The sequence below is a fragment of the Anolis carolinensis genome, chromosome 2 (genome assembly GCF_035594765.1).
Source record: "Anolis carolinensis isolate JA03-04 chromosome 2, rAnoCar3.1.pri, whole genome shotgun sequence".
Taxonomy (NCBI): Eukaryota; Metazoa; Chordata; class Lepidosauria; order Squamata; family Dactyloidae; genus Anolis; species Anolis carolinensis.
This window is the reverse complement of record NC_085842.1, coordinates 215,897,254-215,918,093: the sequence shown is the minus strand read 5'-3', so window position 1 is coordinate 215,918,093 and position 20,840 is coordinate 215,897,254. Positions and strand designations below refer to the sequence as shown.

General features: G+C 41.2%; 2 protein-coding genes across 7 annotated transcripts in view; one reads left to right on the top strand and one right to left on the bottom strand.

Moving 5' to 3' along the window:
• The window catches only part of tstd2 (thiosulfate sulfurtransferase like domain containing 2), a 225,189-nt gene that overhangs the window by 69,715 nt on the left and 134,634 nt on the right, over nt 1-20,840 (bottom strand). The gene's annotated exons all lie outside the window — the stretch shown is intronic.
• Nucleotides 1-20,840, top strand: part of tdrd7 (tudor domain containing 7) — a 79,893-nt gene that overhangs the window by 38,138 nt on the left and 20,915 nt on the right. For 5 of the 6 annotated variants that reach the window (XM_008119412.3, XM_008119413.3, XM_008119411.3 and 2 more), the window contains 4 exons: nt 9,019-9,104; nt 11,721-11,938; nt 13,357-13,922; nt 16,576-16,762. In XM_008119412.3, coding sequence (XP_008117619.2) covers nt 9,019-9,104; nt 11,721-11,938; nt 13,357-13,922; nt 16,576-16,762 — 1,057 coding nt within the window. Of the gene's footprint in view, nt 1-925; nt 1,162-9,018; nt 9,105-11,720; nt 11,939-13,356; nt 13,923-16,575; nt 16,763-20,840 lie in introns of those variants that run through there. The other variant, XM_062971729.1, reaches the window with a different exon arrangement.

Genomic DNA, 20,840 nt, shown 5'->3' with positions numbered 1-20,840 from the left:
GAAAAATTAATGTATATATATTTTATATTTTTATCTGTAATATGGAGCCCCTGGTGGCGTAGGGAGTTAAAGCCTTGTGACTTGAAGGTTGGGTTGCTGACCTGAAGGCTGCCAGGTTCAAATCCAACCCAGGGAGAGCACGGATGAGCTCCCTCTATCAGCTCCAGCTCCATGCGGGGACATGAGAGAAGCTTCCCACAAGGATGGTAAAAACATCAAAACATCCAGGCATCCCCTGGGTAACGTCCTTGCAGGCGGCCAATTCCCTCACACCAGAAACGACTTGCAGTTTCTCAAGTCACTCCCGACATGGAAAAAAAACTCCAATATATTTTGTAATGAATATTTAGCTACAGTTTCCCATTTTCCCTATGGCAACTTTTGGGAGATTCTTATAATACTGTTTTTGTATAATAAGGGCTTGTCTGCACTGGCCCTATACCCCGGTGTTGACCAAAAGTCACTCCTGTACGTCTGGGAATCACCAGTCCATAATGCAGGGTAAAATCAGTTAATCAGTTTTTGTCCTGTTTTAGGAGAAGTCAGGGAATGTGTCAGAGTTTGGCCTACACCAAGCATTGGTAAATTTCAGCCTTCCGGGTGTTTTGGACTTCAACTGCCACAATTCCTAACAGCCTAGGAATTGTGGGAGTTGAAATCCAAAACGCCCAGACGGCTGAAGTTTGCCCATGCCTGGCCTACACCCAGCTAGCACTTAGTTTTGTGGACAGCTGGACCGGCCTCAATCTGAACCAGTCTCCATATGGCCCAGCACAATCATATAGCAATGTAAGGAAAATGGAGATGGGTCGGAACCGTGTCACCCTGTCTTCATTATGGCAGTTGGCCAGAATGTTCTGGATAGCTCCTGGCTGTTGCCTGGTGCCTTTGCTGACAGGAAGAAGAATGACGGGAGAAGTTCTGTGGCAAGTGCCATGTGGGACTGTTGTGGCAGAACTAGTTTCGGCCTTGCTGGATGATCTGGGCTCCGCCCAACTGTCTTGAGGGACAGAGATGGATAGTGTAGCCAGTCTGGAATATTGCTGCTCTGAATCATTTCCGATTAAATTGCTCATGTGGATGAGCCCTCACTCTACTTCTTGAGATGTATCTGGGTCTACAAAGGCTGGTGTTGCCAACTTCTTTCTCTAAGTCTCAAAGGTGCTGTAAAATCCCTTTGCTTACTATATTGACAACACTGGCCAAAATACATTTTGGTGGCTCAAATGTTAGCCCTGTTTCTGGGTATATTAGACCTGCCGATTCCAAAAAATAACATCAATTTCTGCCTTTCAGTTTTTGAGATAGAGAACATATGCTATCTACCAGTCATCATCTGCTCACCCATAGAAAATCATAACCATCTCTAAGACACTAGAGGTGATGCAGTCTAATGCAATTTTCTGAATCAGTGCCCCAAATAACTCGAGGCCAAAAACCAAAATGCCAAGAGAATCCCCCTAGTAAATAATAATAATAATAATAATAATAATAATAATAATAATAATAATAATAATAATAATACACTTTCTTTATATTCCTCTCTGTCTCCCAAAGGGGACTCAGAGAGCAGATTACAACATATAGATAGGCAAACATTCAATGCCTTAATACAGTGGAATAACAGTGACATACGAAATACACAGAACAAATGTAAAGGCTTCCTCTTTCATCTCCCGCTTTCTGGAGGCAGTGCTCAACTCTGGCCAAGGGGAAGTGCTCTTGTTCCATTTCCAAGCCGAGGAGCCTGTTGTCTGTAGACACCTTCTGGTAGTGTTGCTGGCATGGCTGCATGGGCGCCTTTATTACCTTCCTGCCGAAGCGGTACCTTTTGATCTACTGATATTTGCATGTTTTCGAACTACTAGGTTGGCAGGAGCTAGGGCTGACAGCAGGAGCTCACACCAACCTGCATCTTTGAACTGCCAGACTTTAGGTTAGCAGTTTCAACAGTTCAACGATTTAAACAAGGGGTCCCCAAACTTTTTAAGCCGAGGGCCGGTCCACAATCCTTCAGACTGTTGAGGGGCCGAATTATCATTTGGGGAAAAAAAAGAACAAATTCCTATGCACACGGCACATGTCTTATTTGTAATGCAAAACAACAACAATGAAAGAACAATACAATATTTAAAAATGAAAACAATTGTAACCAGCTTCAGGATTTCAATGGGAAGTGTGGGCCTGCTACTGGCCAATGAGATAGTCAGGTTAATCAGGATTGTTGTTGTTGTTGTGTGTCTTCAAGTCATTTCAGACTTTGGGCAAGCCTAAGTCTAAAATTATTTATTTATTCATTTACTACATTTATTTACTACATTTATATCCCACCCTTCATACCCTGAAGGGGACTCAGAGCAGCTGTATGTGCATACAATATATTATATTATTAACATAGCACAGTATTAGCATTATATATTACTATATTGAACTATACCACTATTCTGTAATATTATATGTAATATATAACATATAATTAATATTATTATATGGTATTATTATTAATATTATATTGTATAACATTATAAGATTATTATCAATATTATATGTATATACAATATATTATTTAAAATGATTTTAAAATATTATATTATAAAACTGAGGGCGGGGGCCAGGTAAATGACCTTGGAGGGCCACATCCGGCCCCCGGGCCTTAGTTGGGGACCCCTGATTTAAACCGTTGTGCCACCATGTTGTCCTGGAGTCTTTCAATGATGAGGTGTGGAATCTGAAATTTTCAATCTTTGTTTATAGAAGCGGATCTGAGCTAATTGCAATGCCAGGCCTTTATTAAGTGTTATTTTTTTCTTTCGTTTTTTTTCTCATGTGCAGCCTTCTGATGTACACGCTTATTTATAAGGAACTTGCACCAAGTAGTTGTCACTCAGAAATAAATAGGTGTAATCTGTATAAGAAACAACACAAGATCATCAAAGTTTTGCTTTTAATTACACTGTATTAATAATTTATTTCCTGATTTTCTCTTTAAAAGTAATAACTTCTAAGTAGTATGTTTGATTTATAAGGAAGTTTATGTTGGACGTAGAATAAGCACTTGTGATGTTCCCTAAATTGCAGTATTGCTGGAGGTGAGGGACTAACTAGCTTGATGGGACTGAACATTTTAAAATTTTAAGTCTGTCAGCCTCTTTCAAACATTTAGCAACTGTCGATGAGCTTTGCATCACTTAACTTTATTAATTACTTTTTTCCATTTCCATTGCTAGCATCCCCTAATATTATAATGGAGGAGAAATAACAATTAAAAAACAGAGCTCTTTTTCGTCCCGATGACTCAAATAGGTTCTGCTCCTGTACAGATTGAGTCAAAAATGCCTAGACTGGACAAAGCTGTTTGAGTGAAGGCCCCACCCATGGATGACCCCTGCATAGTTGGAAAGACAGCAGAATATCTATCCTTTTATATTCAGTATTGCAATCACATCACTTGTGTTCACTGCAGAAAATGCTTAGCTATGTTGGTAATTTTGCTAGCCATAGCAGATCATACATAGCTTTGCTAATTTTTCTCATGCTGTGTTCAGACGTCCAATGTTTTAGATGATTGTGTATCAGTGAAAGAGCCTGTAAAACATCTTTACAAAGCGGATCATAAACAGAGTTCTAATATTGGCAATAACATGTCTTTAAAATTGGCCAAAATTGTGTTGGCACATCAAATTTTGTAACATCTCTGTATTTTACTGTAAAACGGAAAATGAAAGTGAATGAATTTGATGCTTATATTCTGCTGATCTAGTATTATGCTAGATCCCCAGCCTCCCCCCTCCTCCCATTAGCCTTTGACTAAAATCCAACTTGGCAAGCTTAGTTGCTGCACCATCACTTCTCCCTGTATTGTTTGCTACTGTTCTGGATCATCAAATTATGTTGCAGGATAAGTCCAGGCACAATGATAGACCAGCAAGGACATTATCAGACTAGTACAGATTGCCTTGTAATCCCCCCATTGTGTAGCTAAGACCTCAAAAACATATTTACCAAGCAAGCTGTGACGGAAAGCCGCATTTACAAACAAGACAATATTAGCATCATCTTGGGAAATGCCTTTTAAATATTAGAAATCTACTGCTTAGGGTAATGTAGAGTTAGGCTTGTTTCATAGAAGATAAACCTCCAGGATTCATTGTGAATGTTATTACGTGGAGGAGGAATAGGAGGGTTGCATGTGTGGTCACTGCTATAATTTTAAACCTTAGTTAGATCGTACAGAGGCCCAGTCCCTTAGTTCCGAGATGGGCACATTGAGAGTATTTTTGTTTCTCTATAATTTCATCATGCTGAATGTTTGAGTAGGATTGGAAAAAGGGACCAGGTGGAGGGAAGCTAGCTTGCTAGTGAACTCATGATATTATAACTAGATTATACTTTATTCATTGCTGTTTGAATATCATGGTCAAGATGAATAAGATAATGGAAGTTGATCAAGCTTTTTCGAAAATATAGAATCTGGTAACCACTACGATCTGTCTATAATAGTAATAATAATACTTTATTTCTACTCCGCCATCATCTACCAGAAGGGACTCGGGGCAGCTTACAAAGCACTCGTGATGTAACAATATATATTGTGTAGTAAATACAGATACATCAATATCAAAGGAAAACAGAATTCACATCATCAATACATAAAACAATACCACAGTAAAATCAACCAACCCTAAAATAAAGGTCTTTGGCCTTGTATGTTTTCTAGGCTGTATGGCCATATTCTGGAACATGGCCATACAGCCCAGAAAACATACAACAACCCTGTGATCCCGGCCATGAAAGCCTTTGACAACACGTCTTTGGCCCTACTCATATAACTGATCATTTTCATATTTAAAAATGGAAGGGATGAGCCAGCTGTTCTTTCTCCATTTGGACAATCCTATGTATAATTTGATACCCAAATAGCACCTAATCTAATTAAAAGTTCAAATCAGTAGAAAGACCTATTATAGTCAGTAAAATGTACTGCCAATAAATATATTTAATCTCATCTTGTACTCAGACTGTGATTGGAAGCAGATTTTATGGCTTTGGGGTTTCTTCTTTGGAGAGTCCAGAATTTGAAAACATATTTTCAGAAATAATTGGGGAAATTACACTTCCAAGTTGTAGTGGTCATCCATTTTTAACTGTCATGATTTAAGTTGCAGTGAGTACAATACATGCTTTTCCTCATACTTTAAATATATATAAATCTGACAACTACAATCTACTGACTGGTAGTACAAACCCTTCTATGAACAATAAGAGACTCTAAAAAAACTCTATAGTATTAACAGGCGAGAACTTATATTTTGTGGGAGTTTGAGCACTATACTGTGCTTCTCAATATAAGCCATTGCATGACGTTAGGTAAAGCATACTTTCTCAACCTCAGAGGAGAGCAAAAGCAACCAACCCCCTTTCGAAGAAATCCGGTCGAGAAAACCCTGTGATAGTTTTGCCTTAGGGTTGCCATAAGTCCCAAATAACTTGAAAACACACAACAACAAAATGAATAAGAGAATGATACACCAATGCCCTCACTAGCCCTACCCAACAACAAAGCACAGAAAAAATATCAACATTAAAAATTGCCCTTAAAATGATACTTTTGTGTACCCCAGAAGAACCTGGTGCTCAAAGAGCTCTTCATAGAATGCTTAGAAGAATGAGTACATTGGCAAACTTTGCGTGTTATGCAAAAGGATATTATTCCATAGATGAGGAATGATAAAGCATCCCCCCCCAAAAAAAAAACTTTGTTAGTATGTACTGTATGTGGAAAATCAGTGGGGGGAAAAATCCAACACACAATACAAAAACATTAATGTATACACAACTTTGTTGCAGTTAACTGCTGGCAAGCTGACTTCCGCTTAGCCACAGTGCTACTCGTAGTTATCCTCTGCTCTTCCCCAGTGGCTTCTTGAGTGCCATCAAGCCTGAGGCTGGATCTATATTGCTATATAATCCAGTTTCTGAATCCAGATTGTATTTAACTGAATTATATGAGTCTGCACCAGAGGTCCCCAAACTAAGGCCCGGGGGCCGGATGCGGCTCTCCAAGATCATATACCTGGCCCTCGGCCTCATTATATTTTATATTAGTTTTAATATATTTTATATTAGTTTTAATCATATAATACTAATAATAATACTATATAATAAAGTTAATTATATGTTATATATTACATACCCTGTTTCCCCCTAAAATAAGACATCCCCAGAAAATAAGACCTAGTAGAGGTTTTGCTGAATTACTAAATATAAGGCCTCCCCCAAAAGTAAGACCTAGCAAAGTTTTTGTTTGGAAACATGTCCGCTGAACAGAACACCAGAGCATGCAGGATTGGTAAATGTACGTACCATAGATTGTTGTACATGGAAATAATGGTAGTAATAAGAAATTATTGATAGGATTCACAGTTTGTCTGGTTACGCTGGTTTGTGATGACAACTACTGTATAGTATATAATAAATGTTCATTTTTTTTTGTTCAATATTAAACGTGAATTCTTCTTCATGGAAAAATAAGACATCCCCTGAAAATAAGACCTAGAGCATCTTTGGGAGCAAAAATTAATATAAGACACTGTCTTATTTTCGGGGAAGCACGGTATAATACAGTATAGTGGTATAGTTCAATATAGTAATATATAATGCTAATATTGTGCTATGCTAATAATATAATATATTGTATGTACATACAGCTGCTCTGAGTTCCCTTCTGGGTGAGAAGGGTGGGATATAAATGTAGTAAATGAATAAATAAATAATTTTAGACTTAGGCTCACCCAGAGTCTGAAATGACTTGAAGACACACAACAACAACAACAATCGTAATTAACTGACTATCTCATTTGCCAGAATCAGACCCACATTTCCTATTGAAAGCCTGACAGGTTTATGTTGGTTAAAATTGTTTTCATTTTTAAATATTGTATTGTTCTTTCATTGTTATTGTTGTTTTGCATTACAAATAAGATATGTGCAGTGTGCATAGGAATTTGTTTTTGTTTTTTTTTCCAAATGATAATTCGGCCCCTCAACCGTCTGAAGGATTGTGGACTGGCCCTTTGTTTTAAAAGTTTGAGGGACCCCTGGTCTACACTGCCATATAATCCAGTTCAAAGCAGATAATCTGGATTTCAAAACTGGATTGTATGACAGTGTAGATGGAGCCTGAGAGTGTCATCTTCTGAAATCACTTCCAAGCTTTGCACTGTTCAGTTACATGTTTTGGTTGGTCATAGGAGAATACAGTTTGCTCATGCTTATCCAGAATTTGTAAAATTCATTAAACTCCAAAAGTTTACGCATGGTTGGCTCAGGCAGTGGTACCTTTGCTCTCTGAGTACACAAATTTTGTTTCATGTACAAAAAGTATTAAAATTACATTCAGGCTAATTGTATACAATGTGATAAATTATACGAAGCAGAAATGAATTTCATGTTTGGACTTGTGTCCCATCTCTAAAATATCTCATGTACTCCAGAATCTGAAAAAAGTCTGAAATCCATAATATTTGTGTTCTCCAGCATTGTGAATAAAGGATCATCCACCTGTAATATATCAGTAATTTATCTAAAATAGGGCCATCTGGTGGTGATTTCCATTTTGTTTAAAGGGAAAGTTGCTTGTATAGATATAGTGCACAAACATTTGTGCATTGTCATTTTGCACAAATTTTGAAATGAGATAGAATCCACCAAATTAAAGAATGTTGGCCAGATCCCAGAATTTGATCTTGCTGGTTTTATGGGGAGAAACATGAGTGTGTGCTTAACTAAGGAATGAGTGGGCGATAGAACCACTATTTCTGCTATGAATCTGTTGCAAGAAAACTGAACCTAAAAGTACAAACTTGAGGAAAATTATGTAGAGAAATGATGATGATGATTTTAATACCCACCCCTCTTTATGGCTCGAAGGGAGGTTACAACAAATTAAAAATACATAGATAAAAAGGACCATAAAATACAGATATTACATAGAATAAAGATTACTACAAATAAGATGTAAACTTAAAATTTATAGTTTAAAATTGACTGGGTAGGCTTATCAAAGAGAGGTTTTTTAATTGTATTTTAAATTCCAACATCTTATTTAGCTGTTTGAGCTCTTCCAGTTCTTCATTCCATAGTCTTGTTGCATCTGATGGAAAGGTTCTCTGTGCAACTATTGCTCCTCAGGTTCTGGCTCATTGAAGTAAATCTCTACCAGAGGAACTAAGGGTATTAGGTTGATTATATGGGAGAAGATTATTCTGTAGGTAATCTGGACCCAAAACAAGTGGGGCTTTAAAGGTCAGAACCAACACTTCGTACGAGTGTTGTGTGGTTTCTGGGCTGTATGGCTGTGTTCTAGCAGCATTTTCTCCTGATGTTTTGCCTGCATCTGTGACTGACATCTTCAGACTTTGTGCTTTGCCAAGAAACTAATTGGCAACTTGTGGAGTGATTTTAGTATAGACCTAATATGTTCATTCCTGCATGTACCTGTAACCAATCTGGCTGTCATGTTTTCAACTAATTTGAATTTCCAAATTTGGTGCAGAGGTACAGTGTACAGCACATTTCAGAGGTCCAACCTTGAGGTTACTAGTGAGTGCATTACTATCTTTAGCTCCTCCAATTCTAGGAAGAAACGCAGCTGGCATATCAGCCGAATCTGGTAGTAAGCCCACCTGACTGTCGCATCTACCTGGGTTGACATTTGGAGGGACACAGCCAATAATAATAGTCGTAGTAATAGTAACAACAACTTTATTTTTATCCTGCCACCATCTCCCCAAAGGAACTCGGGGTAGCTTACAAGTGGGACCAAGCCCAGTACAACAAAGTTTACAAACTAAAAACACAGTTCTTTCTTGTGTAATGAGATGGCTGCTCATTAACATGATCAATACAGGTAGAAGATCTAGGTGTAGAGAGGACATCCGTCTTTCCTTCTGCCTGTTAGCTTGTGATATTTAGATACAGAAATCCAATGATAGTGTGTTGTGATTTGCTGTTTTTCAGGCCTGAGAGAAAATTAGTGCTTACACCAAGATTTCAGAAAGAGCTTCAAGTTCATCTGTCACGAAACTTGCCTGTGGACTTGAATGGTATGTTACTGATCCACAAATGAATGGCTTGTCTGTTGTATCTTTTGCTACCCTGTTGTGAATTCATTTTCACCATTAATATTGTAGCAGAATTACATGCAGTTGATAATTTGACAGTTCCCTCAAGCTTACAATCTAAGTAAGACAGAATACAGATGAAAGGTAATGAAAGGGGATTAAATCCAGCAATTACTGCCTCTTCTTCTCTTCCTCCAAGGCCAGGGCAGTAGTAGTTGGGATGGATGGGTGCACTTTTTATTTCCTTCTGGACATATGCGTGATGGAGCTGTGTGTGCCTCTTCTTCTGAGAAGTCATAGTAGTGGCAGTTACGAAAATTCTCTATTTTTTATTTTCAGTTAAACATCCAGTAAACCAGTTTTGAAATGGACCCAATAGAGATCCAGATATGGACTCACTCATTCACTATGGGCCCTTCCCCACAGCCATATCAGTGTTCCCAAACTACTTTGTGATTCACTTTTCGCTCCCTCGCTGTTTCCACAGTTTTTTTCTAAGTGGTGGCGCCTGCCAGTGTCCCTTTTGCACATGCACCCTTCCCTCGGCGTCCAGCCAGGCCTTTCTGGATGCCAACGAAGGGGAGGCGCATGCGCGAAAGGGAAACTGGTAGGCGCAGGAGAGGAGGGCACCAAGGAGAAGCACAGGAAGAAGGCTTGCAAAGGGGAGAAAAGCCACCTTACTACTAATATAATGTGTAAATATTGAAATAAATTTAGTGCCCCTACTTCACGAATATTCACTTATTGTTGGTGATCCATAATTTCTGCCATAAGTGAGGGAACACTGTAACCCAGAATATCAAGGCTGAAAATCCCACAATATCTGCTTTGAACTGGGATATCTGAGTCCACACTGCTATATATTCCAGTTCAAAGCAGAAAATGTGAGATTTTATTCAGCTGTGTGGAAGGGGGGGCCTATGTAACACGATTTTTGTTCCTGGGTTAGAAATGTCATTTCCTAATTGGTTCTATTATAACAACATGAAAAAAGTTTATTGAACTGCAAAACCTTGGATTTTTGCAGGACATCCTGCACACTTTTGCTATAGTTTTTCAGTGACTATATCTCAACAATTCAACATAGTCTGTGGCAGCCACTAAAACAAAGTTTCTGGAGTGCAACAGCTACTTTCAAAGTAGGTGCCGCACAAAGGTAAAGGTTTCCCCTGACGTTAAGTCCAGTCATGTCTAACTCTGGGGGTTGGTGGTCATCTCCATTTCAAAGCCGAAGAACTGGGTCCATAGACACCTCCAAGGTCATGTGGCCGGCATGACTGCATGGAGCACCGTTACCTTCCCGTCAGAGCGGTACCTATTGATCTACTCACATTGGCATGTTTTCCAACTGCTAGGTTGGCAGGAGCTAGAGCTAACAGTGGCCGCTCACGCCGCTCCCGGGGTTTGAACCTGGGACCTTTCGGTCTCCAGCTCAGTGCTTTAACGCACTTCGCCACCCAGGCTCCTCAGGTGCCGCACAATTAAACAGGAAATAACACTTTCAAACCAGGAACATGGTTTTTTCGAATTTTGTTACACAATGTGTGTGTGTGTGACTCTACTTTTACAGGGCAGGGAGGGGGTTACCAGCGCACCTGCTCCATGAAAATGGAAAAAGCTGTGTTTACCTCTGGAGAGAAATAATGTGTCCTGCTGCCTTTCCTGTGGAGTGGTGGCTATTCATTGTGGTTAAAGGGGAAGAGGAGGAGGAGCTGCTTCATACATCACTTGACATATCCTGTGAACCCCAGCTCCTTTTTCTCTTCCTGTGCGCATGAGCATCTCTTTCACTTGGGTAAAGTTAGGAAAATGCTAAGGGTAACAGAAACACATGACAAACAGAAAAAAAGAAGGAATTATGCAAAAAACATGATTTACCCAGTAAATCTGGTTCCTCCTTTTTCTGTGTGTCTGGGCTTCTGTTCCCCTTGCATAACTATTTGCCTGGGTGAAACGGACATTTGCAGCAAAGAGAAAGATGAGCCAGTTCCGTGGGGAAAGTGAAAAGTGTGCAGAACTCTTACAGTCAGGTTGGCATCTAAAATTAAGGTGAGCAAAATGTGTCCCTCCAACATTGTTTTTGCATCCCTTAACCTCTCCAGATTGCTCCTTTTACAGTCAAGAAAGGGATGATTGGCATTTCCAGGAAACCTCCCAAAATAAAATTAACCTTTTTAACAAATTGCACTGTTTAACATTAAAAATACGTATACACTCCCATTCTCAAAGACAAAAGAGATCTTCTATGTACTTCCTTTTTTTGTTTTGTTTTTTAAATTATCCATGCAATCCCTGGAAAATTGGCCCTTGAGGCTTGGTGCAATTACTCACCCTCATATAATGTGTAATTTTAATTCTTTACCTTGATAAGACACAAAATAGTCCTCTCTTTTTGTTCTCTGAATATTTTTGTATTAATACTTTAAAAATGTTCAAAAGCAGGCTGGATTTTCTGGGTTTGAAGGTTCCAGCACCTCTGCCATCAGCGCCAGTGCAAGGAAAGGTTACTTGCAAAATGTTTCCCACTTTTGGAATATAACAGTCTTTATTTTAGAAATGATAAATGCTGTCTTTAAGAATGTGTGCTTAATTTTTCAGACAATGTGAAAGAGAAAAGACAGTCAACCCTTCCAGGCCCTCCTTGTCCTTCGTACGCTAGCATAAATGAAATTCAAAAAAGAATTAAAGAGATCATAAATAATTTCAGTAATGGATTATTACTATCAAAGGTACCACAATTGTACAGAGAAACATACAAGGAAGACTTGAATGCATCTTTCCTGCAACAGTTGGAATTCTGGCCTCATATTTGTGTGGTAAGTATCAAATGAATCTGAGTGATTAAAATTCTTTTTAAAAGTCTTAAGTGTGTTTTTGAAATCATGCTTCAGCTGCATTTAATTTTATTACATTATAATAAATACCTTATAAAATCTGATGTACCACTATAATTAGAATTTAGTACAAACATGTTAAGGTTAAAGATGAAGAACCGTGGTTAAAGATGAGTCATACAGACAGTTGAACTGATTAGCCTTTGTTGCCTTTTCCAACTCCATGATTGTAAAACATTATCTCTAAAAACCTAATTTTTGGTTTAGAACATACAGGCAGTCTCTGACTTACAAAAACCTGATTTACAAACGGGTCTGAAAGAAGAGGAAATGGGAGAAATCTACCCCTAGGAAGGGAAATTCACTCCTGAAAGAGTTATCATAGGGAAGCTGTATCACCAATTCTTGTTTCCACAACAAGCCAGATTTTTCAAAATCCAATTACCACAGTCCGGGGGAGAGAGTTCCACTGCCAAACAGCTTGCACAGTGAGGAAATTCTTCCTAATGTTCAGGTGGAATCTCCTTTCCTGTAGTTTAAAGCCATTGTTTCGCATCCTAGTCTCCAGAGCAGCAGAAAACAAGCTCGCTCCCTCCTCCCTTTCCTGTAGTTTAAAGCCATTGTTTCGCATCCTAGTCTCCAGAGCAGCAGAAAACAAGCTCGCTCCCTCCTCCCCTCACATATTTGTACATGGCCCTCATGTCTCCTCTCAGCCTTCTCTTCTGCAAGCTAAACATGTCCAGCTCTTTAAGCCGCTCCTCATAGGGCTTGTTCTCCAGACCGTTGATCCTTTTAGTAACCCTCCTCTGGACACTTTCCATCTTGTCAACATCTACCTTCAATTGCGGTGCCCAGAATAGGACACAGTATTCCAGGTGTGGTCTGACCAAGGCAGAATAGAGGGGTAGCATGACTTCCCTGAATCTAGACACTATACTCCTATTGATTCAGGCCGAAATCCCATTGGCTTTTTTAGCAGCCACATCACATTGTTGGCTCATGTTTAACTTGTTATCCACGAGGACTCCAAGGTCTTTTTCACACGTACTGCTGTCGAGCCAGGCGTTCCCCATTCTGTATCTTTGCATTCCATTTTTTCTGCTGAAGTGAAGTATCTTCCATTTGTCCCTGTTGAACCTCATTTTGTTAGTCTGTTAAGATTGTTTTGAATTCTGCTCCTTTCTTCTGGAGTGTTAGCTATCCCTCCCAGTTCAGTGTCATCTGCAAACTTGATGATTGTGCCTTCTAACCCTTTGTTATGGAAAAGTGGACAGCTGTAGCTATTGTTAGAACTGTATGAAGTGGGTACAGATGCTCCTAGAAACCAGCTTCAGATTGCCTAAAATGCTTTGGTTAGGTTATTTGGCTTTTTAAAATAACATTTCCTTTTTCTTTCAAAGGCAGAAAAGATATGTTCTGGCGGCCACAAGGATTTGCTTCTTTACCCTGTTGGAAAAACAGCTCATACAGGAAAGGGTGACTCCAGCCAAGAAAGAAGGCCTCAACCACCATTGTTAAAGCAGACTGAAGAGACCAAAGCAATTGTACTCCATGGAGACTTCAAACAACAGATTGCCACCATTTTGATAAAATATTCCAGTGGTCTTTGGGCCAAAGCTCTCCCTAAGATATATGAAGATACATACAAAGCTACATTGCCTCAAGATCTCCTGAACAATCTGGACTCACTCTCAGATATATGTACAGTAGATTACATATCTGGAGATCCCCAAAAGGCCATCCTCTATGCAAAGTCAAAAAAGCAGGTTGATGAAAATCTTAATGTTACTGGCAAAATACCTGAAAATTTACGGAGACCAGTTGAGCAGCAGCCCAAGGAGGTGGTTCAGGAACCCCAGGAAGAGTATTTCGAGAATATAACTGTGCCTCCTTTAATCATCCCAGAAGAAACATCACCTTCTGTGTTGGTCGTGGAATTGAACTCTACAGATGAAGTTGTTATCAGGTAAAATCACACCACAGTGTTGTAATCTTTCTGTAAAATTTGGAATTCTGATTAGAAGCACATATGTTACTTCCTGCTGAACTTAACCCCAGCTTCCCATTTTGATTGTCATAGATCTTGATCCAATATATCCAGCAAGGTAATTAAGTACCATATTCATCATATAATAATCACACTTTTATCCTTTTTTTAACCAAAAAAGGGGGGTTACTATTATTCGATTTAAAAAAATCTGCCTTTGACTCTCTGGTTTCTGTTTTTTTACAAAAACCGATTAACTGCCTTTATGGCAGGAGGAGGAGGAGGGATGGTCCAGCTTCAGACAAGCAGCTCCGTTTCTGCTTGTTTGCTTTTTAAAACTGCCTTGCCTGGGAGAAAGGATAAAGGAAGACCCTCCCATCCTTTCTTCCCTCCTTCCTCCAAAGGAAAGGCAGCATACAAAATCTGAAATGTAACTCTTTAGAGGAAGAATGAAAGATCTGAGTTCCAGAGACTTCCATTTCAGGATTTTTAAACTGCCTTGCCTTCAGAGAAGGAAGGAAAGGGAAATCAGCCCAAATGGCTCTGCAACTATTTTATGAGGGAAGACTAAAATACCAATTTTGCCACCAAAAATTGTGGGTGCAACTATTATTTGTTGGCAACTATTATGCGATGAGGTATTTACATGATCTCAAGTATACACGTTTGGTTAACATATATTGTAACTATTAAGGATTATAAATTATCAGGATAATTGGAGTATCCCATTTTTGTTTTAAAAGGTGGCCACCAACCCTCTCACATTTCACAGTTACATCGCAGCAGTTGTATTTGAATTAGTGCACAGTGAAGTTTTGCATTCAGTGACTTTAAAAAGCCAATGAAGACATGAAATCAAATTTCTGTTAGATTAGTCTGTATTTTTACTTTAGACACTACTGAGAGAGGGGGGAATATGTCTTTTATCCAACAGGTAAAGGTCACATTCAGGAGAACCTCCAAATCATGGTTTAGAACAAGAGTGGGGATCATGCAGCCTTCTATATGTCATTGGGCTTAAATCTCAGCATACTCAATATTGATATTGTTTGCTCAAGCTACTGGGATTTGCACGCTAACAATTTTTAGAGGGCCATGTGATTCTGACTTCTGGTTTAAAACACTTAGCAAGCATTTTGCCCTTGTGCACAGTGTTTAATCCTCTCTTCATGTTGTCTTAATTAAAACAATTCATTCTGTATTATTATGATCCTCCACACCATGGTGTGATGCCAGACCATCGGTTGGAACTTAACTACATCCTGCACAAGTTTGTAGTCCTCATCAAGAACTTAGAAGAGTTAGCTGGCTGGAAAAAGCCCTTCCTCATTGACCTCTTTGTCTGCCTATCTTTCTTTCTCTCATCCTATCACCTTGCTTATTAAACTGACACCTCTGTTTTCTGAGCACATGGCAAGCTCCTGAATCGTCCATTTGGTTCTTCTCTTGTAAGCATGGAGAGTCAATATGTCTGCTGTGAGTTAGATTGATAGGCCCTGCATTCTTATTTAGTTATGTAGTTCTTTGAATAAAGCCTTTTAAAGTTTGAAATTCTTGACTCTGCTTCTATATTGCTGAAGCTCAGTCGCTCCACTGCTGGAACTCGGCGTTTCCGAACTGCTGATTCTGCTTCACTTTTTAGAAAGGCTTTTTCATTTTTGAAATTGCCCCCCAACACCATCCTCTCCGGTATACTCAAATGTAATCATACATAATTTAGAAAAAAAATAGATGCTGAAGTACTTCTTTTAATGAAACATTGCTGTACAATCCACAGAATGATGTGCAGTTTGGATTTGTTGTGTGATGAGAGCCAAGATTTCCTGCTGGAAGATGAGGGTTGTCTCATGCTACTCTTTAGGCAGCAAAAACTTTTGGTATGCTGCCTTAGGCTTGTAGGTTTATCACATGGATATCCAAAATGAAAGAAGTGTACAGTGAAGCCTCAACTTAAGAGCATCCCAACTTAAGAGTGTTTTGAGTTAAGAGCTGTCACTCAGCCTAGGTTTCACTGACATACAAATGGCATTTTGAGTTAAGAGCTAGCGCCAGAGGGTGCACTAGCGTGAGGGGTACAGGGCTTCAGGGCTTCAAGGAAGCAGCCTCCATGCCTGATCATTATGATCAGTCAAGTATACTTAATTTGCAGAACTATACACCATAATATGTTCTTTATTTTAATAGGTAGATGCCCTCTATACAAATGTCCGAGTAGCCAATGTTTGTTCAGATGGAACTTTATATTGCCAAGTGCCATCAAAGGGCCTGACCAAGCTCTCTAAGGTTTTGCAGAAAATGAAAAACTATTTTCACAGTAAGGTGGTTTGTTGGGTCAGTGTAGATTGGCCCTTAGACCTAAGCAAAACCCAAGGCATTTACTAACTCATTAATGTGTATATAAAACTGCCTTTTGTGCCATGTGACTCATAATCATATTCCACAGTCTTAATGTGTCTGATTGCAGCCTCCCCTACATCTACATATATTTCATATTGAAACTAATCCTTATTGCTTTTCCCCATATACAGTAGTAATGGATTAGATAATGGTTTGAGAATGTTGATGCTTTTGTCCTGCTCAGCTTTGTTGCTGCTAATTTATACTAATTCTGTCTCCACTCAAAATTGCATAGGTATGTGGGGAAAGACTATTCTGCTGCTCAGGAGTTAATGGAAGACAAGATGAAAAATTGGTACAGTCAAAATGCCTCCACCTCACAGATAAAGTTACCTGCAGTTGATCAACTTGTTGCTGTGCCAGCAGAAGAAGATGCTTGGCTGCGGGCACAGGTTGTTTCAGTACAAGACAGTAGAATAAAGGCAAGTGAAATAAGTTTCTGTTAATCTGATTTTACGGTGGTAACATTTGAAGTTGCCACTGGTTTTTATATTTATTTTCCCTTTTGGAAGTGGAAAGGTAGGATAAAATTGCTTATATGAAATGGAGAATTGTGACCTATATATATATTTGAAGATGAGGAAATTGGATTTAGTCATGGAAATCAGAAGGGCCGTGCTTGAGTTGGAACAAATAAAGGCTCATGTGATGACTTATGGGCCATGTAGTCCCGTTCCTAGCACTGTTGTGACAGATGAAGAGGAAAACTTGGGTTTCCCACCGTTTCTGCCAGATTTGGAGCCCTTGCAGCTGCAGGATGTTTGCCCACAAGAAGTCAGACAAACAAGCCTTGTGGAGAAATCTCCCCCATTTTCTCGCCGTCTTTATTATAATCAAGATAGACACGCGCGGGAGGCGACTCGCCGAAGCGCCCGGATAGCTGCCAGACAATTAGATGATTAAGTCTGTTCCCTTGGGAAAGTTTAAGGAGTCCTGCATCTGGACAGTTAGGTTTCGGTTCTTGTTCCCCAGAGGAAGTGTGCTTTGGCGGGAAAACAAGATCCTATATAGATGCTTGGCCACAAAGGATTCCTTGCGGAGTCAATTCGTCAGCTTCGGGAGTAGATTGTGTGTGGACTACGCTACTCCAGTTTCCAGGACCTTGTTCTCGTTCCAGCCCTGCCTTGTTCCCCGTACCTCGCCACGGATTTCGCCACGGACCCTGTTCTTGCTCCTCGCTTCTTGTTGCCTTGAATCAAGCCTTGTTTGCCAAGAATCTAGTTTGCTTCCTAGCCTTGCATTAAGCTCCATGGACTAAAGGACCTTGTCATCTCCCCTCACTTTGCTTGGCAAAGTGAGTGTTTCGGTTATTGGATTACAACTTTGGACCTTAATATTTCATATTGGACATTGTTTCCTTGGACTAATTTTGACCTTTCCTGAAAGGTCTACTTCTGAACTATTTTCTACACTTGCTTTTATTAACTTTATATATTTCCTCAATAAAGATATTAGATAGATTCTGGCCTCTGTGTATGGTTATTGGTGCTCTGCAGCCTGGGTCCTGACAGTTTGACTCCGCCACCTTAAGCACCAATTAACCTAGGCCAGAATGTCTACTGGAACCGGGACGGGAGACCAACCTCTCAGCTACACCATCGCCAAGGATGAAGTGGACAGAATCCGAGATATGCTCCATACGCAGGAGGGAGAAATATGGGGTTTGAAGGAACGCGGAACCCGTCTCCCTGCCCTGGCGTTGCCAACCAAGTTTTCTGGAGAAGCTTCCAAGGTTCATGTTTTCCGTCGTCAATGCCAGGCATACCTAGAAGCCCGTCAGGCCGAGTTTCCCCAAGAAGACATCAAGGTGGCGTGGATTTTCAGTCTCCTAGACGGCCCAGCGGCCAATTGGGCCACGGCGCTGTTCGATGAAGCCTCCCCACACCTAAGTTCCGCGCAAAACTTCCTGAATCACATTAAGGCGACTTGGGGGATCGAGGACAATTTAGAGGCGGCCGGCCACAAACTCCGGCGCCTTTCTCAAGGGGACAGGCCCTTGTCCCAGTACATAGCCGAGTTCCGAGTGCTGGCTCAAAACACCGGTTGGAATGACATAGCCCTCAGAGGACAGTTTCGGGAGGGTCTCAACATCGAGATGTTGGAAGAAATCTCCAAGGTGGATCCTCCAAACTCTCTTGAAAGACTTATTGACCAATGTTTACGAGCCGAAGTCATGCTTGCCAACAGAAAACAATGGCTCCGAGGCCAGAGTGGGAGAGCTGGAGCAAAACCTCCCGCTCCCGCCGGCATCCAGCCACGTCCAGTGTGGAGACCCCCGCCACCAGCCTCATACCCCAGAGAAAGCGGGGAGGTGCCGATGCAATTGGGCAATGTGCGTCCCAGATTAGACGTTGCCGAGAAGGCCCGCCGCCAACGTTTAAACCTCTGTTGGTACTGCGGAGACGGGGGCCACTTTGCCAGAGAGTGTCCAGCCAAAAGAAAGCCCGCCGCTCGTTTGGCGGCGGCGTCCTCCGTGGAGACGGAGACGGCCGAGGCGGCTGGCGCAAAGCCGGCGGGGGAAGCCAGCGACCGGGCGTAGAGAGGCTCGCCAACCCGGTCAGAAACCCCACTCAAGAGCCGCCAACCGGGGTCCTATTTCTCCTAGTGGTCACCTTGTGGTCAGCGAAAAAAGGACCCGTCATGATCCATGCCATGATAGACTCAGGAGCAACAAACAATTTCATCGATAGAGAGTATGCCGACTCTCTGGGATTACAATATCACGATTTCAAGAACGCCCGGGTGGTGCAAGCCATAGATGGCCGCCCCCTAAAGACAGGTCCAGTAAGCCAATGGTCTGAACCCACCAGAATGTGGATAAGGGAACATATGGAAGAGATTTCCTTCTTTGTTACCGAGGTTCCTCACTTCCCTGTGATTTTGGGGATCCCATGGCTGACACTCCACGACCCTAGCATCTCATGGACCAACAGAGAACTGCAGTTTGCTTCTAAATATTGCCAAAACCATTGTCTTGTAGCCAAGGTCTGTCACGCCACAGACGCTGAATCCATCATCACCTTGCCCAAGAAATACTCAGACTTTTGGGATGTTTTCAGTGAAAAAGAAGCCAAGAGACTACCCCCGCATAGGCCTTATGATTGTGCCATTGACTTGGTGGAGGGGGCCCCGATCCCGCGAGGACATCTCTACTCCTTGACTGAACCAGAGCAAGAAGCTCTCAGGGAGTTCATAGAGTCAAATCTTCGCAAGGGATTCATCAGACCCTCTCAATCTCCAGCCGCTTCCCCAGTGATGTTTGTGAAAAAGAAGTCAGGGGACTTACGTTTGGTTGTGGACTATAGAGCATTGAATAATATCACGAAGCGGAACCGCTATCCCCTGCCTTTAATCTCGGACCTATTAGACCGGCTTCGAGGGGCCAAGGTTTACACCAAGCTGGATCTTCGGGGGGCTTACAATCTAGTTCGCACCAGGGAGGGGGACGAGTGGAAAACCGCCTTCCAGACCAAATTCGGATTATTCGAGTCCCTAGTCATGAATTATGGTTTATGTGGAGCTCCCGCAACGTTCCAGCACTTTGTCAACGATATCTTTCAGGACTATCTAGATCGGTTCCTGATCATCTACTTGGACGATTTTTTGGTGTTTTCTAGATCACAATCAGAACATGAGAAGCACGTCAGAATGGTGTTACAACGTTTGCGGGATCATGGACTATATGCCAAGTTGGAAAAATGCGCCTTTGATCTTGAAGAGGTTGATTTCCTGGGATACCGTGTCTCGCCACAAGGGCTGTCCATGGACCCGGCAAAGGTTTCAGCAGTATTGGAATGGCGGGCGCCAACCAACAAGAAAGAGGTGCAACGTTTCTTGGGGTTCGCGAACTACTACCGCAAGTTCATTCCAGACTTTTGCCCGCTGGTCTGACCCAATCACCAGCTGCATCCGTGGAAAACAGCCTTTCCGCTGGACGGAGCAAGTAGAGAAAGGGTTCCAGCAACTAAAGAAATTATTCACGTCCCAGCCAATTCTACAGCACCCTGATCCTAAAACCCCTTTTGTTGTGCAGGCTGACGCCTCCGATGTGGCAATTGGGGCTGTACTCTTGCAACCAGTGGGAGAACATCTTCATCCTTGTGCCTTTTACTCCCGTCAACTAACAGCCCCAGAGAGAAATTACACTATTTGGGAGAAGGAACTTTTGGCCATAAAAGCAGCCTTTGAAAATTGGAGACATTGGTTAGAAGGGGCCAAATTTCCCATTGAGGTCCATACTGACCATCGTAATTTAGAGCATCTAAGAACTGCCCGCAAGTTAAATCAGAGGCAGCAGCGCTGGGCTTTATTCTTTGAGCGTTTTGACTTCCAGATCCATTATGTAACCCCAGCTCAGACCAAGCAAGCAGATGCTCTATCACGGAAACCAGAGTATGCTGCAGGGCGCAGAGAGACCTTTGAATCCCAATTGCTGCAGCCCGGGAACTTTGTCACGCTCACAGTGGGAAACACCAAATCCACTCCAATTGAACCAACTCC